The following is a 25,196-nucleotide window of genomic DNA, read 5'->3' as shown; positions in this document are numbered from 1 at the left end:
GATTTTTTCGTAAAATTACTAGTATTGCTTTGTAAGACTGATCTTACTTTTTTTAGTGATATTTAGCCCTAAGGGGCCCACACGAGTTTTTATACTCGTGCAATTAATTACTTATGTTTTATTTACGCTTTAATTTCCGCTGCACTGTGTTTTCGTTGATGTTATAACTTCAAGTACAACACTGCCTGTTTTCACATAACAAACTACGTACACGTCGATTTTCAGTCACAAACACTATCTTAATTTCCTTCATATCACATTTCTTTAATTTAATTTACATACATATACCAAGTACTTGTTTGAAGTATTCTTGTAAATGACAAAGTAGTTCGGTACTTCGGTTCATCAGTTTTTTAAATTATTGTGTTAGATTAGTTTCAATATTTTAATATACCAAATAATATATGATATATTAACTTTTAAAACGATGATTTATTCCATGGATTAAATTAAAATAGTCAAATAAATAAAATAACTATAGTGTACAATTGCAATATAATATATTATATTGAAAAAGGGACACAATATTTTAATTTAATTAATGGCCAATGAAATATACAGGATTCTGTATGTTTTTGTACATGGGAATTAGATATGTCAAAATGGATTAAACTTGTGAGTTGGCTCAGACCGGTTTTTCGATTAGGCTGAAGAGTCCATGGACTCAGGCCCCAAAATTTAAAATTTTTTTAGGGCCTATTTTTTGGGTTTATATAGGTATATAATAGTAATAATAATAAATACAAGTCCATTAATTTTGTGATTGTGAAAAGATTCAATTATATTAAAATAAATTATAGTCCCAATTCAATCGGCCCAGATTCTTTCTCATTCAATATTCATTGTCATTTTACGTGAAGGATGGACTGCGAAGCTTCTTTTCTGCCTTTTGTTTCTCTGAGAAAAATATTTCTCTGCTTTGGAGGCTTGCAACTTTAAGTTATTTATCATAATTTATCAAGATTAGTTGAGAAATCTTGTGCAGAAAGAAGTTTTTCAAAGTAGAAGTTTATCAAAACATTTTCGGATCGACTATGTCACAAGAAAGATTGAATGGGTTGGTTATGCTATCAATTGAAAATGAAGTTATTGAACAACTTGATTATACAGATTTGAGTAATATTTTTGCTACCAAAACTGTTAGACGGGTTGTGTTTAAATGACCATTTTCAATATGTTTGGCATGATTGTTTAGTTATAATAGAAATATTGCATTGTGATAAATATTGTATTTAGTTTTGTTGATTTAATTTAAGAAAATTGTTATGAAGTATTATGAGTGTTCACAAGGGCTTTTTTTTAAGTTAGACTCAAACCTAAAAATTAATAGGATCGGCCCCGGGTTGGCTCAATCCGCCCGCCCCATTTAATGGTGAGTTGTGACGGGTTGCGAGTTGGCCTATCAAATTACACCTAAATCCGCCAGATTAGTCATCTTCTACGACTTAAAATTAATATCTAGGTGGGTTGAGCATGAGTTGAGTTTGTGTTTTTTTAACCCATCTAAAAGGTGAATCATCTCGTCCCACCCCACCCATCTAATGGTCGACCTATCCCGTTAACTTGTTCTAACAACTCTAATGAGAATCAGCTATCGTCTGTCGTTACCTTCCATTGAGTATTCGATAAACTAATTAATTAACGAGCAGACAACTATCGTGCATATTTTCTTCTAATTTTTTTTTTCAATCTTCGATAGTTATTTGATATACTAGCGTGTAATAATATGATTGATAGAATTATATTATTGCCGTACATCAAGGCTACGTCATATGACTCGATCATATCACATGTAGGTTGCTTAGCAAAAATAAAAAATAAAAAAATTGTAACACTTTATACATATATAAATAATCAATTACCTAGCTATGATAATACATTATGCTCCCTAAAATTGGTTTTCTCCATGTGTTGTTTGGTTGGATACCATGTTGGTAGTCCAGCTAGCTATCATATCCTTGTTGCGACACAATCGTTTGAAAACATGTAACAAATCGTGAGAGAATGCTGGAAGCTTTCTTGGCATGACATCAATTATCAATGATGTGGTAGAATTCAATCTATCTTAAGAGTATTATTTTAATTGTAGTTCTAATGACTCATACAACACTAATTATACCCATGTGCTGAGATATCAACAATAATCAGATACATGATTTGAGTAATATCTTAAAGCACTACTTGGTGTGGATCTAACACATTGATTGACAATTCTTAATTGTTTTGTCCAATGTTTGACTCAAGTTCTTCCAAAAATTAATTAATGTCATGCATAATTATCATATTCAAGCATATTGATTTATCATCTGTATATTATTCGGGTAGGATCTAATTAACTCAGTGATATTCATCCCGTTCAAAAAAATATAGATAGAAAAAAGAAAAAGAAGAAGAAGAAGAAGAAGAAGAAGAAATTAAACGAAAGGTTTGTGTCCGATGAATTATGAAAATATTACCAAACACTATAATTAGCTATTTATTAACTAAATCTTGTGAGATTTTAATTATCTTGTAATTGTTGGGCTATGATTGATAAGTTCCTTGCAAGTGAATACCAATTATCATGTTTCTTGATATGCCTCCCTAGTCGATGCATTCTTAAAGAAACACTTCAAGAATCTGTTTAAATAAGTAATTTAAAAAGTTTTTTAGTATTTTATAAGTGAAAAAAAAAAACTTAAAATATGTGTTTGAAAAGAAATTTTGTAAATATTTTTTAAAGTATTTTTTTAAAAGTGTATTCAAATGTAGTTTTTAAAAAATAATTAAGATATATTTTTAGAATTGAAGAAAATGACGAGCATCAAAACACATTACTTTTGAAATGTTAAAATGTTTAATAAAGAATAGTTGTCCAAACACATATTTACTCTTGAAACAACTTTTAAAACAATTTATAAAAATCAAAAAACACTTTTATAAAAACGTTTTACAAGTATTTTGTTTTTCTAAATGAGATCCGAAAAAACGATACAAACTCAACCAAAAGTTCACATGGTTGATTTTCATTTTTTAGGAACAAAATATTTAGGTCATGTGATTATTCATTATTACGAAAAAAGGATATATATCATGCAATATATATCTACAAATTAATCTCTATGTATTGGCGTCGTGGTAAATTGACAAGGACCACATGTTTGAAGGTGAATCGAGTGGACTACACTTAAAGGTGAGGCTGTCTCTTGCCAATTTTGGCGAGACAGTTACAAGTTTTGAGTTCCTCAAATTAACCCTCGCTAGACTTACTTTTCACTTGCATGATGCATCTTAATTAGTTCTTGTACGTCGTATTAGAATGTAACTTGGACTCGAAATTTATGCTAGTTAGTATTATTTTTCTTTAGAATGATTTGATTCCGATGGGCCAATTTGATTTGATGAGAATATTCGGGTAGTTATATTCGAAATCTCATGAATTAATAACACTTACAAAAAAAAAAAGTTGAACTTAGAATGGATGATTTGAAATCGATCAAGCCACTTACAAAAAAAAAAACATTTGATTCAAAATCAAAAGGTTGAAATTAATCTTCAAATATTTTCTATTCTTGTTGCGCCGTGTATTCGTTTTTGTGTACGTTCTCTTTGGAATCAAATAAGAAATTCTTATGAATTGGGGTTCGATTTGATTAAAAAAATTATGCAATAGAATCTCTCTTTTGGTATCAAACAATACGTGCATTCATGTAAATTTTGGACATCGGATTCATTTTGAATTCGAAAGGAAGCAATATTACTAATTTGATTGATAACATTTTAATAAACCAGCACACCGATCGAGTACTTTAGTGAAGATTCGTATTTATAAAGAAGTGGTTTGGCTTTTGACAAGTGTTTTGCAATGCACGACAAATAATTGATTTTTGGATCTTGACTTTATTTTTTGTGTTTCTAGTTTTTATTAATAGAGAAGCGTACGTTGAAAAGATATAAATTTGAGATTTAAAAAAAACTTAATTTAGATTCATTAAGTGTTTTTTAAGCACTCATCCAAACACATAAAATTATAAAAGATTTTTTTAAATAAAAAAACACCTTTATCCTCAACTTTTTAATCCAAACGGAATCCATAAAAAATTTGGTTATTTATTTTCCTTAAATCCAGATTCTGTGTTTGCTTTTATTTAATTTAATTGAATTCTAAATGTTGTTGGACGCTCATCCAGTTTCTAAAGAGATTTGGTAAAAAATTTACTATTACATTCAATTTTTTTTTTATTTATCAAACACTATCACTTTGATTTTCAGCTTTTCCATTTTTTTTCAAGTACTACATTTTTTGAATTTTTCTCATTTTTTCATAATCTATAAATTTAATAACTTCTTCAAAAACAAAAAAATCGATCGGTTGCAATTTGTAAACACTCCCTCAATTCTATACTCATAGTACTAGTTAATGTGAATACTGTTAGAGTGCATTTACTTGCTATGATAAGAATATGATTATATTGAGGGAAAATTGCTTTTTTGGTCCTGTATGTTTGTCACTTTACGATTTCAGTCCTTTATATTTTCAGATTTTAATTTTAGTCTGTTATCTTTATTTTTTTGGTAATTTTAGTCTTTTTTCGACGTGGCGCTGAGGTGGCACCAATTCAGTGCTGATGTGGAGCTGATGTGTGCAGTGCCACGTAAGCATTTTCGAATAAAAAGAACCGAAATTGCCAAAAATCAGAACATACAGGACTAAAACCGAAATATTAAAATATAGAGGACCAAAATCGCAAAGTAACAAACATACAGGACCAAATACATGGCCAAATTTGCAGTTTTCTCTTATATTAATGATCTTATTAATCTCATATTTACTTGCTTTTTGAGGACTCGTATTAACTCATAAAGTCCATCCATATTTACCTAATTTAAACTTTAAACCTTGATGATTTATCACAAATAAATGGTGTGATAAATAATCATTTTTAACTAATTATGTTCCAATTGTAAAAAAATTATACTAATATCCTTTACTTTCCAAAAAAATAATATATGAAAACCCCACTACTTTAAGATATTTTAATACATTTTATTTGATTTTAATATATGAAAGATCAATTTTAAAATTATAAAACATGAATAAAAATTCTAATAATTTAAGATATGATTAATACATTTCATTGGATTTCATCCTTATTCATGGAAAAAAAATTTAACTCAATTTATTAAATTTTGTTTTAAAAAATAAATAATATTTATACTCAATAATTTTGGTCAATTAAAATAATTTACATGTGGATAAATAATAATTTACATTATTCAATAAAAATCACAATCTCAATTTTATAAATAAAAACTAAAAATAAGATTATATATTATAAGCAAAGAAAAAAATTATAACTCGTCAATTAATCATAATATCAATCACAAAATTGATCTATCAAAGTAAACATGTAGGCAGTGGCTTTACATCTCTTATTCCATACCAAGATACCACATTTCAATGGCTCAAGAAAACGTCCAAGTAGGATGACGATACACATGTCAAACGTCATTTCAGTATCGTATCAGCGTTATGTTATAAAAAACTAATTTTTTTTAATAAAAAAAATAGTGGACTAAAACTGAAATTTATGACATCGACAACCAAGATCGCAAAGAGGCAATGTCACGCCCCGAGCCCAGGCCCGTGCTTGCGCGACTGCACAATGAGTTCCTATTACAACTACTTCGTAATCGTCGTCGTTTTACGAAAATGATTAACATAAGTTGCTATACAAGTCTATTGTATCTCATTTTAAACGTATTTTAAGGCTTTCATTTTTTTCATTTGTGACAAGAGTCTCGTAGGCAACATACACAACCAAAATACGATTTTCCCAATTTGTTTTTATTTGTGTTTTTATCAATAAATCTACTTTTTACTTGTAAAGAAATCGTAAATGGGAGGCCATACGTGACTAACATGTGGGTGGCTTGAACCATTTCTAGGCTCTAGCTAGATAGCTAATCACCCCGCTAAAAAAAAAAGAAAAAAGAAAAGAAAAACTGTGCACATTAACCTAATCCACTATCGGGCACGATCGAGTCAACTTTAAAAACTTTTTTTTTTTTTGAATCAAACTTTAAAAACTTAATCAATTATAAAATACTTTTTTACTCTATATTTGACGATGAAAATTATGTGGTTCTACATGCATGTGATGGCTCCGCCAGCTGCTGCTTGCTTTGTCATGTGAGTTATTATCCTGCAGCCAAGTAATCATGTGGCAATTAAGTGTACTAGCTAAACCATGTCTCAACCAAACATTGTTCACTGTGACCTTGCCTACTCGGACATGGTTCAAAATGGTGAGACCAAGTAACAGCTAGCCAACCAAGGCGCAATTGAGGTGCCTATCGGGTTTCGACCTATTCCTTGATACCGAGAGTTTAGGCTTTAGTCCCATATACTATGGATAATTTCATCATACCTTTACAGACTACACCAATGATGTGTTTAAGGGTGTAGATTATCAATATTTACGAGGTTCACTAAAAAAAATATTAGACATCATATATATTGATAATCTGCATGGAGACAGTGCTCCATATACAAGGAAAATGCCTCGCCCCGGGCCGGGCCACGAGACACCACCATCAGTGTTATGAATGATGCATGTATTGATATATGCAAATTGCAACATGATGCAAAGGGGTGATTGAATGAAGGTAACTCGATAAAATAGAGCAGACGGATTCTTCCAGTTTAAAACTTCGATCTATAAAAATATAGAAATTTCATAGAATCAGATTACAAAATTTCCAAACGATTTTATCCAGATTCACCCTATTAGAGGTGATGATAATTTCGTGTATAGTCCTACTAGAAAAAGTCGTACCTATCTTATTTAAACATACCACATTGGGTTATATATATTTTCCGGTTCAACCATATCGAAAGAGGTCATGGATGTCTAATTTAACCATATTAGACAAGATCATAAACAAAATTTAATTTTCATGAATTAAATTGCAAGTTTGGGTTTTAAAAAATCGAAAAAAATCTTAAGATACGATAAAACATAAAATCCTGTTGATTTATTTTGTTAATATGATTTACAGGCTACTTTCAGTTCCATCGTTTAAATAACAAAAACAAAAACAATAATAATAATAATAATAATAATAATAATAATAATAATAATAATAATAATAATAATAATAATAATAATAAATAAGTTCCTTAATATGGAGGATGAACTACAAGTCATAATAACATCATTATTTGTCAAAAAAAACATCATTATTAATATGGTTGAAAATAAAATTATAACAAATATCTTATCTTAAAGCTAAATTCAAGTGCGTGTGTTTTCGATTTTTAAAAAAAAAAAAGAAAAGAAAAAAGAGAGGCGTGTGTTCTCTGATTTATCGATCGATCTTACATGATTGTCATGAATACTAATCTCATATTATACCTGTTGCCTAGAGGATATATCCAATAATTATCATATAACCACAAATCATGTTAACCTATATTAATAAATATGTTAATATATTTCTTATAATTATTACGTTTAATCAATTAAAATAATTAATATTAAGGGTTATAAATGTACTAATATTATATGACAATTATTTATACAAATTAACTATCTAAAATAAGTAAATCAATTAAAGTTATATATACTAAACTAATTAAAATATGGGAAATTAATTTTTTTTGTCCATAAACTTTTTAAATTTGGATCTTGATCTACTAATTTTTCTAAATTTGATTTTGGTGTTCTAACTTTATTTTTTTTCTTAAATTTTTTTAAAAAAATTTTGTCCATAAACTTTTTGAATTAATTTGGATCTTGATCTACTAATTTTTCTAAATTTGATTTTGGTGTTCTAACTTTATTTTTTTCTTCTTAATTTCAGTTATGTTTCGCCTAAGTACTGACATTGACATTGAAAAATGCTGACGTGACACAAAAAATTACTAACTTGTTCTACATCACGTCAACAATTGAATCAAAATAATTGAACATTAAAAGATAACGTAACTAAACTGAAATTCAAAAAATTAATGGTTCAAGCTTATTTTAAAATTAAAATATCAATAAGAAAAAAAACAAACAAACAAATAAAAATAATTTAAAAACGTTGTAGCATTAGCACATGAACAATGTTATGCTAGAAATGGGCGAGCATGCACTGTTCATGCACCATCCAGGCTGGAGGGGAATATATCCCAACCTCACCCTAATTAAAAACATGTGCAAAATTTGGTTTCACATCTGGTAGTACCAGTTGCTGCAATATTTTTTTTTTTTAGATTTGTAAATGGATAAATAAAAACAAATATGTAAAATTAAATGTTACTTAGAACCCTATATTTTTTAAAAATCATTCACGAGTTTATGCCCGATGTTTAAAGCACGAGATTTATTGATTTTTTTTGGAAGTATTATTGATTTTGTGTAGAGGGTTATATTTTTTAAGTTGGATTTTAAAAAAAATATTGGACTTTTTGAATAAATTTATTTGGGTGGTGTAATAATTGAAGGGAGATGGGAAACATGTCATGCAAGTGAGTCACAGTAGCTTTATGGGCGGAGTGTACAAAATTTACTATAAAACTGATCCATTCCGCAGTTTCTATACTGCAACTTTAGGCTTCACTTTTACTTTTACTTCAATCGTCGTTGTGTTATTTATTAATGTATTCCGGCCAATTTTTTGGACTTCGAGACAATTGTTATTTTGGTTCAGTTTAGATAACGTGACTTCTTTATTTCATTTTTATGCTTCTTGCATTGTAGCCTTGTAGGCCATCATCTACACGTGATTTATACATAATTCATTCGTCACTCGGAAGATATAAACATAATAATATATATATATATATTTCAACTATATCAGACACTGTTTCAAAAAAAAAAAAAAAACTATATTAGAGACAGCTCATCACCTAGGACATAGCCACAACCTCGACTCTTAGGGGGCAAATTCCATTACAAATTTTTCAACGAGACTATTGTCTCAAATTTTCTAGGTATGTAAAATTAATAATTGATATATAATTAGCATAATTTTTACGTGATTTAGACATGTGAGATCCATAAAAATTAATGAGTATCGCGTAGCTAAATTATAACTAAAATCATTAGATATGATATTAGTCAGTACTACTTATTGTCTTTGTACTAATTAGAGAGTGTTTGCAATCATTAAAAAAAGTGATTGTTAGATTTTGACTTAAAAATCAATTTTGTGTTTTTTTTCAACCCATATTATGTGTTAACTTATATTTAACTTAATTAAAATTCAAAAGCTAGTCATACAGTGATTATAACTCTTCAAAATTGATTCTAATAAAAATGTCAATGTTAAAATCACTACCCAACTTTGATTTTTAGATTTTCACATTTGTTTTCAAACACTACTAACTTTTGATTTTTCTTAACTTTTTTATAATCTATAAATTTAATTATTTCTACAAAAACATAATGTTTTGCAAACGCTCCCAAATAGCAGTACAGTCAGGATGTCTCGACAAGTTTTAGAAGTGTTATTATTATATAAAATTTTTCATATATATATATATAATATTTAGAAAAGTTACCATTAAAGGGCCCAGCTAACTTTCAACGACAAGGGGCTAATTCCTAGCCTAGAGTCTAGCTAGAAATGCATGGTTCAAAGCTCTTCACACAAAATTTTAAATTGTTATTTATTTGTCTATTAGGTTTAATGGGTTAATCAGCTATCATATTTTCAATCCTTTTCAATTGGACCATTTCACTTGACTAACCTTTTAATTCTATATCTCACTCTTTTTTTTTTTTTGTTGTATCAAAAAAGATTTTTTTAAAAAAATTAGTAACAAAATACTTTATCGATTTTAAATAAAATTTTAAAAAATAAATTTTAAAATAGAACAAAGGAAAGAGAATGGAAATAAAAAAAATCTGGGTTTAATTAAGTTAAATCTAATTTCGTTAGCAGTAGCAAACTCCATGCATCGCAATTTAAAAAAACCTTATTGCCATATAATTTTTTTTCTAGTATATATTTATTTATTGACACTCTAATATATATTTATTATTTGATGATATCTCTTTCTTTTTTTTTTTTTTCCTTTTTTTTCCCCATCTGGACTCAAGCTAGGTTCGTGTTACTTAGTTATCAATTTTTTCCTTGCCCATATTTATCATACCAAAATAGAAGTTTAGAAAACTAACTACAATAAGTCTGAAGAACGAAACTAGCAATCCACTCTAAACATTGGTAACTCCGACATCATCACATCACTGCTCGTAAGTAGCTCCTAAACTTCAAATCCTACATCCACCCAAAATAACATCGCATTGACCCAAAAGAAACCTTTGTGTCATGAGCTAGGGGAAAGTGAATCACCCGGAATCATGGATATTTAGTGGGAACAGATTCTGTTTAATTCCTTTGTGGTCGGAAAGTGAGTCACCTCCAACATGATAAACGCCGGTTGAATATATATATATAATTTTAAATTTGTTACTAAGATACGTTTGACCTTCGAGCAATGCAATGTTAACAAAATTCATAGTTACTAGAAAATTAATTCGTGATTGAATTTTCGAGCCAAAATAAAGCCAAGTACCCCAATTGAAATGCTTTTGAGAAGAAACAAAAATTAGCGGGGGGGGGTGCAAAAAACTCATGGGAATATGTAAAACTAACTTCTAAATTGTATATTATTAATATTATATATTATATTAATATTAAAATATATAAGTTTAAATAGAAGTTGCCATTATTAGTTAGGCAATGCCATGATTTTCTAAACCTCTTAGTATATATTATATAAAAAGCTCTTAAAGCATAATCAATTAATTATATATTTGTTTTGATCAGCATGCGATAATGATGGACCAATACGAGTGTGAGTTGTGTGCTTCCCAGCTAATGGTTTTTAATTAATTATTTCAACCAAACCACAACAATAAAAATGAATTAATATGCACTTAATTCACATGCTTTTTTTTTTTATATTTGTTTTGTCCAATCGTGCAATATCTGGCCTCTTACAAACTAATTGATGAGAAATTCAATAATAATAATAACAATAATAATAACAATAACAACAACAACAATAATAATAATAATAATAATAATAATAATAATAATAATAATAATAATAATAAATAATAATAATAATAATAAAGACGAGAGTACTCATTAAACCAAGAGACATTTGGCACATATGTATCTTCATTGAGTTATCTACAAACATTTAAACCGAATCAAATTTATTGATTTATTGAATATCAAACCAAACCACATGAATGAGTTATTGATGGCCAAAACAAGATTTTGGGTTTCGTTTGATTGCATTATTGGTTTTGAGCCTTGATCTGATGTATATTTTTAAAATTCTTTTTTTGGACATGAAAAACTTGTAAAGCTTTATTGAATGAACACAATGTCATTATGTACAAGTTTAACTAGCTAACATACGCCCCATAAAAATGCGAAGGAGAAGAAATAAATTTTTTTTTCTAAAGCATGAGCGACAATATTTTCATTACGTTAATTAATATGGTAAAGTGACGAGCCGACGGCCCCGTTAAACTCAAGTGCGTTTAATGGTAGATGATATCCTAGAATATGAGTAATACTCAAATCATGCATCCAACGGTCCGTATTTTTATACATAGACATAATTAATTATATATTGTTGACATGACAAATCATGGAACATTAGATCTATCATGGGAATATTACTCATATGCTAGGTTGAAATCTACCGCGTTTAATATTGAAACAAATTAATATAATCTGTAATTGGATGATTTTAGAAATAGGGGGAAAAAAAAGCCAACAACAATAGTATTTGTTTATGAAGAGTGATATAAATATAAAGAAATATCTCGAAAAATATCCCATTCATGGAACTTAGATAAGATGCCAATTATACTGCCGCTTTCGAATGAATCAAAAGGCAAAAGTTGCAATACAACTAGAAGACTGCTCATTCTTCTTTGCTTGCCACTTTATACCAGAAGCCGCATTTTTATGTGGCCATCAAACTTACAAGTACGCAATGTATCATGTGTATCACAATTCACACCCACCCACCCGCGCACGTACGACACTTGCATCCACGCCATAACAAGACGTACATGTTCTCGGTGTAACATAGATAAATATTCAATGTTAAGTCACACATATAAGTGATGGATCATGACGAAAAATTAAAATAAAAATTTTCGAATCTTGGATGAAACATTTTATTGTGTACATGCAAGGGCAAGCTGGGATGGAGCTGCGCGCGGTGGTTGCACTCGCTCCCATCAACTTTGTTTCATCTATAGTATGCTATATTCTAAATTTGTAACAACAATTTTTTTCTTAAATGATTTACCCACTGTCGCTCCTCTCGTCTGATACAAAAATCATTTTCGTCCCCCTTAATTAGATTTCCTGCCCGGTCCCTGAGTGCAAGAAAATGAACATAAACCCTGAAAGAAGTCTAGATTGATGCAATAGGTGAGCGTTTGGTCGATAGTAATGAGTTCGATTCTTTTTATCCAACACTTTCTAGGCGATAATATGATGTAAATCCAAAAATATCGGCTTGCGGGTTTGATCGTGGAAAAGAAAGTAACATAGATGTGCAGCTTTTATTAGGCGGGAGATTTACACGTGTCTACTCACTACTGCCGTCTCCTGTCCACGAGTGAAAAAACATTATTCTATTCGGTGGAATTAATGGACGTTGTTCATAGCCATCTGGCAGGATATATAAATACGCCGAAAGACAAATGGATGATAAAGAAGTTAAGAACAAGGCACCAAGCAAAAAAGAAACACATAATGGAGATAAGAGGATAAGGAAGCAGATGTGAGTAGAAATTCTCATGGTGGAAGTGGCAGGCAACCCAAGAACAAACACTTGAGACCGTGTTTGAATAAAACAGATTTTTCATCATTTATTATCCTTGAAAATTAAGGCTTTTTGTTTTTTTTGTTTTAAGAGCACGGTAATGAAACAGGCCCTTGGGCTTCTATATATTAAACTTCTTCCGAAACACGAAAGGATTATTTTTCATTATTATATCCAAACATTAGAATTAAATTAAAGTAACTAAAAACTCCCAGTTATATATAACCTTCGCATCCATGCTGGCACACACCTTGTGGACTCCTTAAAAATGTGATTTATGCTGCCCTCATCATATATATGGATCAAGTCTCCAAACCATGAACTATGTATATTCCAGTGCCACTGATGCTTTTCTTTGGGAGAAATGATATGATCCCGCTTGGAGCGCGCGCAGACGACTAATTAAAAGATGCACACATCACATGCAACACCAAATGTTGCATAGATCAAGTAATTGGATGCCTAAACTCGACAAGAACCTATAATACAGTTATGAATTAGGCTCATATATTGCGATTGTTTGGTGTACATGATAAGGGAGGATTGATTTTCATGTCTTTGATATGCATGATTAAGATTGTGATTGACCAGTTGATCCCGCACCCTAGCTAGCTACCTGCACTGTAGAGTGTGGACATTATTATCCACATGTTGCCATGTCAAGTGTTTAAAATTTAAATGATACCTTGAGGAATGGAGGAGGAGGGATGATGCTTGATTAATTTATTTATATGAATATCTATAATGTCTTAAAAAATTTAAACTAATTATAAATTCAACAAATTTAATTAAGCAATACATAAATATAATTTATAATGCTCATATTATTTAATTTAAATATTATTAGTCATACTTTAATTATTATTATTGATATTTTATTGTATTAATTGTTCCTAACCGACATTTAATTTTCCTATCAGTATACTGTTTTAATTTTTATTTAATTTTTTTTCAATAAATGCATATTTAGGTTATCATTAAATTTAACTATTTTCTATATTGCTAATTAATATTTTTAGTTCTTGTATTTATTAAATCGAAATTAGTGAAAATTTAATAATTAATATAATATTTTTATTTTGTTATTAATTTTTTTAATTCTAGGAATTTTAATTATTTAAAGATCTATTACTAATTAATATATGATGAGAGCATTTTGATAATCACAATACAAATAACATAATTAATCAATCAATTTAAATCACACTTAATTAAACACCATGCACAATTATATATATCCTAATGTTTTATTTATTCTTGCCTTTCATTTTTGAGTAGCTCTTATTATATTTCATTCACTTACCCATCATACAAATCAAAAGGTGCTTAAAAAACAAAATGGGGCCGGGAGATTTTGAGGTCTTGGGCCAAATGAGCCCAAATCAAGTGCGACCCAATATTTGATGTTTCCTCCTCATTTGAGATCATGTCATAGGAATATAGATATATAGGCGTTCACCTTGTCGTCTTTAGCCATATCTGTACAACCATCTTGTTATTAATTCTAAAAACGTATTTATCTTTTAATAAAAAGAAAACAGATTAAATAATGCGAATTCAAAAGGAATATATAGGGGCAGGGGGAACAAATTAAATCACATTAGTAGCATGAAAAAGGGAAGAGGAAGTTGTATTTTTCCCAAATGGTAACGTAACCTATGCATTCCTTAAATCAAGCTCGCATGCAATTCTCATTGACACAACAGATGTAAGCACACATCCTATCCTAGAGTTTAAATAAAACCATGTACGCTATAAAATGACACAAATTATACTCTTAAACTCTCGATGAACCAAAACTCGATTGATATATACTAGCTATTCTGGGCTCGAAATTTATAAGTTACCAATGACTAAAAGTGATCTGATAGTTATGATCACAGTACTTGTGGCAATGGTTTTCGTCTCGAGCTGGACGACGCATCTGGTCGAGGGGCAGTTCCAAGAAGTAGGAGAGTGCTTGATAAAGTGTGGGGAGGAGTCAACTCTTTGCTCTACTACTTGTGGAAGCAGTAAGAACCAGGCTCTTGCCTGCTACGAGAATTGTGGCGCTGCTGAGATTACTTGTGTCACTTCTTGCTTAGCCCATGGCAAACAACATGTGCTTCCTCAGCCACAAGTCAATTAAGCTAAGGAGCAATAGTTATGAGTAAAGTAACCAAAATCAAGTGTTATATATTTAATGTAACCCATATGGGATTATCATCATATATATATTACTATTTTAAAATAAACTAAGAATTAATTAAGTCGATATTGCATGTATAACTCTTGGTCTCTTTTCTTTCCTTTTTTTAGCATTAACTGTACTTGTTTTATCTTTTAGTCCCAAAATTAGTCAAACTTGGATGTTGATCTTCGAATTTTCAAATTTTGGCTATTTTGGTCTGATTTTAACCTAACTGTCCAATCACAGTTGAAAAATAATGCTGACTATACTGTAAAATTCGATCATATGACAACAAATTTTGGGATTTGTCCTATTTTTTGCGTAAAAAGAATAATTTATAATTTCAGTTTAATGTGGTGGAATTTTAGGTAGCATTATATTCCACTAGGATTATTTCCTATCAAATTGAAAATATCTAAATTTCTTGTCATGTCATCGAATTTTACATCTCAATTTATATTAGTTAAAATTAGATATTCTGATAAAAAAAGGATCAAAATAGCAAAAAAAAAAAAAAAAGTTATACGATCAGTACCAAATTTGATTAGTTACACGACTAAAAGGAAAAAAAAAACTTAAAGTTAGATAATCGAAATTTTATTTTTTTTATTCAAGTGAAAATGTAAAATATGTACATTTGCTAGTGGGATGATACATTAATTAACAAATTAACAGAAAATGGAGCAGGCCTTATTAGTATTATTAACAAGTATTAATTTGGGCATAGTAATTATGAGAAAGATTAAGGTTGGACCCGCAGCAGGTGCCTGTCTAATTGATAAATGACTTCTCAGCTTCTTCCTTAATAGTACCCATCTAACAGTAAAAATCCCCTGTAGTTGTTGAGCTGTATATTCATTAATCAAGTGATGTACAAAGATATATGATTAATTGAATTGATTACTTTTAAACACTTTTCATTCATAACAATATTACATTGTCACATGTCTGTGTTGACATAATTTCTTCTTTCACATCTCAAATTATTCATTAATATCGATGTATATATATCGTCCATCAATTCACCGATTTAAGTGCTTGAAAAAATAAATTCGAGTATCACTTATATATATCTGTTCTTACACACCCTAGTGATATTATTATTTTCATTTAATTTTTAATTATACATTAACTTATATTAAGAATAAATACTTAAGTATAACTATTTTAGTGTGAATCAGTGTATAATTATATTATAATACTAATTAAGTTAATTTAATTACTAAATGATCAAAAGTTATTGAAGCTCAGAAGTCGCTTATCAAATCATTCAATGATTGTTCAAGGAAAAAGCTTATCGAAGAGAAGAAAATCAGTTTCGTCAATGTTTATATCCTGTTATGAGCCTTAGATCGATATCTACATGTATATGTCTAGAATTACTAAAAAAAAAAGAAATTATTATTGGATAATGACTAAATTTGATAGAATCTTCATGAATTTAACAAAAATTGTTTATATACAAATCTGTTATTATATTCTGCTAGCTTAGCTAGCTAGTGTACATAATATATTATATCTACTAAAAAAAACATACATTCTTAAATCTTACAACTCCAAGGTACCTCATTTGCACCATACAAGAGCCTGTTCGATTGATAAGTCGAACCTGTGATGGCAGTGAGTTGATACCCATACAATATTATTACTGTCAATGCAATTCTCATATACATGATGGATCATGTGTATCGTTCTTCGAAACTCGAGTATAAATGAGTCTATACCGATACATATATGGCTTTATCGACCCTTATCGAATAGGTTATATGATCTTGCCTGGGGTAGATCCGAGCTAGGAATTGTGAAAAGTTCCTAAATGTACTGAAAATGTAAGAAAGTTAATCCAAGAAAAGAAACATGGAGTTTACTGGCACGCAATTGCACCTAATCAACACGATCATCTGAAAAAATATAAGGTAAGCTTGCAACTTGCTGCCTAATTGGCTTTTAATTTGTTCCCCTAAAAAGTAGAATGTATTGCTGAATCAGACATGACTTTAACTTCACTTCTACTCAAGAACCAATAAATTAATCCTCAAAATGTTCCTAAAGCTTAATCAATTTCCTCATCATCCTGCTGCACTTGCATTTCATCACCCCCTCAGGCCTCCCTATATCTCTCAACTTTTCCCTCTCCAGAGTGTCCCATCTTCAGCCTTTTTCTTGTGATGGGCACCCCAAGGCCGCGGGGGAAGCTTCCTTTGTCAGTACTTATCGTTGTGGTATGCGGGCTTGCCTTTTTTGCACTTTTGTACACAGAAATAGTCAGCTCCTTTTCATCCAAGTTCGGGTTTAAGCCTTGTACTAAGAGAAAGGCTGCTAAGAAGTCTGTGTCAGGTGTATATCTACTATAATGCTTAGTTTATTTTTTGAGTTTTATTTAGTTTCCATGTCTGAAAGTCTTAAAATTTTGTCCTTTGGTTGTATCGTACAGGTGGGAGAAATGTGCATGGTAGTGCATTGAACTATGCAGCCGATGATCGGTTTGAGTTTGATCCAGAAGAGTGCAGCCTTGTGGATGGAAAATGGACGTTCAACCGTTCGATTAAGCCTTTGTATACCGACAGGACATGCCCATATCTGGACAGACAGGTTTCATGTGTCAAGAATGGACGGCTGGATTCGGATTACAGGCATTGGGAATGGCAGCCTGATGATTGTTTCCTGCCTAGGTATTCTAGTTCTCATCTACAAACGGCAATGATGTGACCATAAAGCAATATATATTTATCATTCTTCATTAATTTCCTGTATTTTTCCATCCCTTGAAGTGTAAGTTGGGGACTAAAAGAATACATTATACTGAATGAACACTCAATTCTTGAAAGTTGCTCTGGTGTTGAGCAACAAAAATGTAGAACTAACGAGACCCGCGGCCAACTCAAAAACATAAAGAGGATTGCACACAAGGGGTCAAAAACACTAGCTCTGATCCCACTCCAGAGCGACTTCTCCCAAAACCTTGAGCTACCATGGTCCAACATTACTGATTAATGTATGTTAATAATTTTATTCCCTAGGTTCAATCCTGTAACAGCTCTGCGTAAACTTGAAGGGAAGAGGTTAATGTTCATTGGGGATTCTTTGCAAAGAGGACAGTGGCAATCCTTCGTTTGCCTCGTGGAGTCTGTGATACCTGAAGGGAAGAAATCGATCAAACGTGGCCGTGTTCATACAGTTTTCAGAGCCAAGGTACATCAGATATATGAATATGGACTGAAATATTATCATTTTGCTATATAGGGCTAGAACTGAACTGTGTTCTTGGTTTTTCAGGAGTACAATGCCACAATTGAGTTCTATTGGGCTCCCTTTTTAGTAGAATCCAACACTGATTTGAACATTATAACAGATCCAAAGAAAAGAATTCTGAGAGTTGATTCAGTGGAGAAACATGCCAAACATTGGATAGGAGTCGATATACTCGTTTTCAATACGTACGTTTGGTGGATGAGTGGCCTCAGGATCAACTCATTGTAAATTCTTTCCCTGTAAACTCTTTCCATTCATAACTCAAAAAATAAAGTACCTATACATTAATCGCCTAATGAAGCGCAGATGGGGTTCTTTCTCAAACGGCGAAGAAGGATTTGAAGAACTAGATGCATCTGTTTCTTACCGAATAGGACTGAAGACATGGGCAAATTGGGTGGATTCAAACATTGATCCCAACAAAACTCGAGTCTTTTTCACTACAATGTCCCCTACGCACCAAAGGTCAGTTCATTTTTCGCACCTAATTCTTTCACCAAACCAATATCGATGTCCCCATTGAAAACCACGGTCGCGACGCGAAAAGAACTGCCATCTAATGACACCTGTAGTCACATTGCCTCCCAATGAACTCATATTGATCTAGCTAGAAATATTGAACCAGATCATATGCATATCTATACAAACACAACTTTGTTTCAGGAGCGCGGACTGGGGGCGCGAAAAAGGGATCAAATGCTTCAACGAAACGAAGCCAGTGATGAAGAAAAGACACTGGGGGACAGGCTCAGATAAGCAGATCATGGGCGTGGTGAAAGGCGTGATCCGCCGGATGAAAACGCCTGTGATCTTGCTGAACATCACTCAGTTATCTGAATACAGAATCGATGCACACTCTTCGATTTACACCGAGTCGGGAGGAAGATTGTTGACAGATGACGAAAAGGCCGATCCTCTGCACCATGCAGATTGCATACATTGGTGCTTGCCGGGAGTTCCTGATACATGGAATCAAATACTTTATGCTCATTTGTTGTAGCACATGTATCTAAGAAGAAGAAGAAGAAATTGAATGATTGATGTTTTTTTTCTAAATTTTTTCGAGTCATTTCGGCAACAAGATGCCAATGATGTATTGTGTCTCCGTTAACTCTGTATTTCATTTTCTGACCATCTATCTGTATGTCCTATTGATGCATTTCTCTTTAGGAAATTTGGTAGTACGAGGTAACAAAAATTCAATTTTTTAAATATTATTAAAGAAATCGACAAGGAAACGTTCTATATATATAAAAAAAATTATCTTTAAACCAAATGCGTTCAAAAATCAAGCATAAAGTTCCCTAAATTATTAAATGATGAAATTTTAAAACAATGGGCTCTGTTTGAACCAATTAATTTTTCACTCTAAAGCCCAACACTTTATTGAGATTCGGCCCGCGAAGACCTAGCGCTAGCCAATGAAATCCATTCATAGCAGGCGAAATGAGGCGCGAGAAAGATTGTACGTCAATCCAATCCATCCACCGAGCTTTGAGTTAGGGTTTCATTTCCCGGATCGCCTTCAGGTAGTGGAAATGTAATCTCGCCCTAATTTTGTATGTTGTGTATTCTGCTTAACTCGAAGCTGAATTGCTCCTTGTTTCGTTTCTTGCCTTGGTTTGAAGAATGGCTGGCGGTGGAAATTTCATTCACAGGGTCATTTCTTACGTGGCCAATGAGTTTCTTGTCAACGGTCTTGCAAACAGGTGATTCGATTTTAACGTCAACCTCGACCTTTCTTTCTTTTTTGGAAAGCTTTTCTGTCGATCTTTTTTGTTTGATTTTGAGTCGAGGGGTGTTTGCCGATGAGGACTTCCGTAGGCTTGTACTGATTGCGGAGATGATCGCTATCTTTTTTGCTAAATTTTATCGGTCTGAGGCTCCTGCTTTTTTCATTTCAGCATTTTGTGTTTGACATTATTTGCTTATTTCGTAATTCCTACGATTTTGAGAGAAAATAACTTCATGAGAAATGTTCTGTTCCGATGCTTTTTGTTTGGGGAAACCCTCCTCCAATCTACCTCTGATTCATATTCGAAAATATTGTATGCGTTCATGGGTTGCAAAAGCTGCATCTCGAATTTCTCATGGCAGAATTTATTAGGGAAAATGTCTTGGGGCTATGACCATGGGTTTGTACAACATCATTTACTCGAAATTTTTTGTAGCGATGTCTTTATTTTCTTAGTTTTTCCCCTCCTATTACATCCTGTTTGCGGATAACAATTAGAATTTTTTGTTTGGGACTGAGTGGAAGCTGTTTTCTTTACTCTTCGTGTGTATTTCAGCATTGTTTCTCCTGACATTTTATCTCCTCACGTGTCGTAGTCCAACATTCCAGAGGTTTGCTGTAAGGACGTCAAAGACGATGGGGGAACTATCTAATATTGGTATCCACATATTTCATGTGCATTTTGTTTTGGTTTTAGACTTTGGATGCCCTTGTACTAAAATATATTGCCTGGTTCAGCTGCTCAAAAGAAGAAAGAACTAGCTGAGCAAATCAAGGATGTGTCCAAGAACTTTGAGGTTTGTGTAATCATTTTTTGGCCTAGAATCTGCTTTGGTATTTTCAAAATCCTTCAATAACTTGAGTTCTGTTAGAAATTAAACTTGGACCTAACTCACCTCAAAAGCTAGCTCATGATCCCACATCGGTTGAATGAATTGCCTGGGAGTTCAATATATAGGCTTGGACAAACCTCCCCAGCTAGCTTTTGAGGTGAGTTAGGTCTAAGTTTAATTTCTAACATGGTATCAAAGCCCGGGTTCCCGTTATTTGTTGGACGGCTCATAGTTGGCCTCACCCGTCCCATAGTTGGCCACCCATTTAATATATCCACGCTCCAGTCGTTTCATTCCTGGGCGTGAGAGGGGTGTGTTGGTGTATTGATTTATGTCCCACATAAGTTGGCTAAATAATCTGGACCTCTTTATACGAACAAGGGCAAACCTTTTGAGGTGAGTTAGGTCCTAGTCTCAATTTCTTACAAGTTCTAATTTGGATGTTTAACTAAACAGTCATTCAAGAAACAGTGACGCTCGTTGCTGATGTATGGGCACAAGATTTCGGTTTTGACAAGAAGATGAAGCTATGTCGAGTCAGAGCTGAGATTCTAACCTGAATTTGACAAAATATTTATGAGTCCAAATCGGTCCCAATTATGTAGTAACAAACTCATGTAATCTTCAGACCGAATGTTTTATTGACTGAGCTGTCTAGGATAGTGTTAGATATGGTTGTGTTGATAATGTTGCATATCGCAGTAGAATGTTTTCGGTTTTTTCTATCTTGTGCTATTCATTTTCTGTGCTAGCTCCCAGCCATGCACTTTCACTCTCGACTTTTGAATTGTTCTCCCCATCCCAAGATATCGATTCCACCTTAGGGTTTGCTTGTCAAGTGCTGATGTCTCGAAGCTATCTATAGCTTAATGTGCATATTTTGTATTCTGTTGAGAATGGGAAAAATGATATGTATTATGAACTTTCGTTCTTTTGCCTTGTCTAAGGATATTCTAAATTTCTATTGAAGTTGAGTAAGATATACAGAGTCGGACACTTTTTCCCTCGTATATAAAAAATCTATATTTCTGTAAATTTTTTTGTGCATATGGTAACATCCACCCACCATTTGAATTTTACGAAATAACATCCACCCAACTCAAAAAAACCTTCTTTTATGTAATAATAATATCATGTAAACCTATTTTAGTGTAGTTGCATCATTACTTTTCTGAAAAAAAAAAAAAATAAAATAGTACGATATCGAAACAAAAATTACGAACTGAAACAAAATAATCATGAATATTTGAAATAAATTTTGTCGTAATTTTATATAAAAATCAACTAATAAGAAACAATTGTCATAAAAAACAAAAAATAGAAATTTATAGCCATTATATTATATTATATTATATTATAATTATAAAATATAAATGGCTATTGATTTTGATTATAATAAACCCTTCCTTGCTGTGCTAGGGTTTTAGAAAGAGCCCGGAATCTGACGCGAAGCATTTCTCAAACTTCAGCAATGGCCTCGGCATTATCAAGAAATGTTCGCCTTCGACTCCTCTGCAGATCCTTCGATTCTCATTTGCGTTCCTTGAGAAACCCAATTCATAGTCTACCCGAAATGCCCATCCAGAACTCCCACCGTTCCTCGCTCTGGCCGGAATTTCTTGTTGGTAGATACAAATTGCTGAGTGCTTTTGAGTTAAATCATCGATTTTTGTGCACCACCGCTGCTAATTCTGCTGCTAATCAATCGCCAAGTTCGACCACTACCGTGACGCCGTCGAGTGGTTTGGCCGAGGGGAATTCTGAAAGTGGAAATAGTGGGGGGCAGGGTTCAGCGGGATCACAGGATACTTCTCAGCAAGGAAAGCCTATCCGAGGCGGGGTAACTTACTCTCATTTTCTCATTCATTTTGTTGTTGCCATTGTAATGTATATTCTTACGATCCTTACAGTTATTCATGCATTCGTTTGCTTTTTAACTCCTTTAAAAATATAATATATTCGGATTGTATTGTAGTGCAGTTGGCAAGTATTAGATTTTTCTGATGCTAAATAACTAAGTTGCAAATTTGATGGCAGCCTGTTTCGTGGATGAGCTTTTTTTTGCTTATTTGCACTGGAGTTGGATTGATATTCTACTATGACAAAGAAAAGAGGCGGCATATTGAAGGTTAGATTACTATGGTGAGTTGGATGATGTTTCTGGATTGTTGTATGTATGCAGGGATTTTATTAATTTCATGTTTGTTTGTTTGTGGCTGATTTGTTTGGGTATATGGATTTGGGGAATGCAGCAGAATAAGATGAATGCTTCCATCAGTTTGGTTGTAATTGATTTCCTAACTTCTAGTAGTATTTCCAAATAAGTCCTAATCTAATTGTGAAGGATTGGTTTGTTGTAGTCTTTAGTGGTTGTTATACAATGCTCCTATTTCTTTTAGTTAGTTGGTTGGGGTATGATAATATGACAATTTTTGTTACTATTATGATATTGGATTTCTCCACTGATGGCAAGATTTTGAAGTTGTTTTATGTTTGTTAATTTTTCAGATCTAGTTCAAACATATGCGAACTGATGCCAATTTCAACTAGAAATTTATTATGAAATAGGAAAAAATCAAAGACCAAATTAAGTGAGCTCACATTTAACCTGTTAACCAAATGGGTTTTTGCTGGCGTAAAATATACATATAGTCTTGTACCAAATCTAGAAGTGGTACTGGCATAAATACTGAATAAGGTGTCTTCTTTGATTAATTTTGCTATATATAATGTGCTTTTCCAGAATTGTTTATTGCAATTCTATTGGCACGTATGGAGTTTGACTGTTGCAGTCTTGCAGGAATAACTAGTGCTTCAAATGAAGTAAAACAGGGACCTTCTGTTGGTAAACCATCTATTGGAGGTCCATTTAACCTTATTGACCACAATGGAACATCAGTATCTGAAAAGAACTTTATGGGAAAGTGGAACTTGATTTATTTTGGATTCACTCACTGCCCTGATATATGCCCAGATGAGCTACAAAAACTGGCGTCGGCTATTGATAAAATAAGTAAGTTCACGGAGTAGCATTTCTTTGGCTGAGATGCGACATTTCTTGTGCACTTCCGTCATTCTTGGGTTCTAATTTTTCTGTATTTCCAGAAGAAAACTCTGGGATAGAAGTAGTGCCCATCTTCATTTCAGTTGACCCGGAGAGGGATACGGTTGAACAAGTTCGTGAATATGTTAAAGGTAAATTTTTATGTGTGATAATCAAGTTAAATATTTGCAACACAAACCAAAATGTTTTTTCCCCTGAAAATTTGCCATGACATGCCTCTTGCAGAATTCCACCCAAACTTAATTGGCCTGACTGGTACCCCAGACGAAGTCAAGAAAACTGCACGTGCTTATCGTGTGTACTATATGAAGACGGAAGATGAAGGTTCAGATTATCTTGTCGATCACTCTATAGTCATGTACGTATTGTCCTACACCACTTCACTTAGGCTAAGTTTGACACTGATTAGTCCAACCGTCTGAATTCATCTTCTTTCTTATTTTTCACGAGAAAAGAATTATGAATTTTTCGGTCATGTTTGGCGAGATTGCGATATATATAATAACTAACACAAACGGGCATGCTTTTCTTCGTATATCTTGCTTGACATTTGCATATACTAAACCAAAATATGCAGGTACCTGATGGACCCAAGCATGCAATTTGTGAAGTTCTTTGGAAAGAATGAAGATATTACTTCACTTACCAATGGAGTCATTCTGGAAATAAGTAAAGCAAAACAAAAGGTCAAGGCATAGATTTTACATATTCTGCTGGAATGACACGAGTTTTGAGATTAAATTATATCTTTTCGAAGGCGTTTCTGAAAGAGGTTTACTTCTATAAGACTCTCGACTCATTTTCAGCTACAATTTTTCTATGATAATACCGAAGAATAAAGTGCTCTATTTGAATGTCTATTATTTCTCCTGGCCTGTATTGAATATTATTATTCTGTATTTTTTTTTTGAAGAATCATTATTCTGTATTTATTTGCATTCGTTGTAGAAAACTCATTCTAAAGAAATTATAAAGAAAGTGTAATTAAATCATTTATTATATTTCGCAATTAAATTTTGAAAATGTCTATAGGAAATATTTTATAGAAATGTCAAAAGTAAAACAAACATACTCATAATATTACCCTTTGAAAAATCAACTAATATTGACATATTTTCATTTTAAAAAAAATAAGTGCCATCAGCGACGTCACATGAAAAATATGTAATACACTAATACTAATAATAATTTCGAGATTTTAATTCAGTCAACTCTGACGAATGGAGAAATGCCACGTGAGCAGAGGGTGTACCAAAAACCATAAGTCCAAAGCAGCAGAACACTTCCATCATCAATATGAATTAAAT

At 32.0% G+C, this 25,196-nt stretch overlaps 2 protein-coding genes and 1 long non-coding RNA gene across 3 annotated transcripts; all 3 read left to right on the top strand.

Annotated features, from left to right (window-relative positions):
* The first annotated feature begins 17,093 nt into the window (after positions 1 to 17,093).
* On the top strand, positions 17,094 to 19,388 carry LOC140892797 (protein trichome birefringence-like 3). The gene is made up of 6 exons (XM_073301799.1): positions 17,094 to 17,342; positions 17,440 to 17,677; positions 18,026 to 18,197; positions 18,282 to 18,481; positions 18,564 to 18,722; positions 18,921 to 19,388. Exons 1-6 carry the CDS (start codon positions 17,174 to 17,176, stop codon positions 19,255 to 19,257), a joined length of 1,275 nt encoding a protein of 424 aa, XP_073157900.1. The 5' UTR covers positions 17,094 to 17,173; the 3' UTR covers positions 19,258 to 19,388.
* A 297-nt stretch (positions 19,389 to 19,685) lies between these two features.
* Positions 19,686 to 21,828, top strand: LOC140892738 (uncharacterized). Its single transcript, XR_012152893.1, has 5 exons — positions 19,686 to 19,786; positions 19,886 to 19,966; positions 20,589 to 20,650; positions 20,731 to 20,789; positions 21,282 to 21,828. It is a non-coding gene; the product is annotated as an uncharacterized lncRNA (long non-coding RNA).
* A 421-nt stretch (positions 21,829 to 22,249) lies between these two features.
* On the top strand, positions 22,250 to 24,750 carry LOC140892766 (protein SCO1 homolog 1, mitochondrial-like). Its single transcript, XM_073301753.1, has 6 exons — positions 22,250 to 22,665; positions 22,863 to 22,953; positions 23,626 to 23,838; positions 23,931 to 24,020; positions 24,115 to 24,247; positions 24,467 to 24,750. The coding sequence occupies exons 1-6, from the start codon at positions 22,297 to 22,299 to the stop codon at positions 24,585 to 24,587; spliced, it is 1,017 nt and encodes a 338-aa protein (XP_073157854.1). The 5' UTR covers positions 22,250 to 22,296; the 3' UTR covers positions 24,588 to 24,750.
* Positions 24,751 to 25,196: the final 446 nt, after the last annotated feature.

The sequence above is a fragment of the Henckelia pumila genome, chromosome 3 (assembly GCF_033568475.1).
Source record: "Henckelia pumila isolate YLH828 chromosome 3, ASM3356847v2, whole genome shotgun sequence".
In the NCBI taxonomy this organism is placed as follows: domain Eukaryota; kingdom Viridiplantae; phylum Streptophyta; class Magnoliopsida; order Lamiales; family Gesneriaceae; genus Henckelia; species Henckelia pumila.
This window is presented reverse-complemented; position numbering and strand designations above follow the sequence as displayed.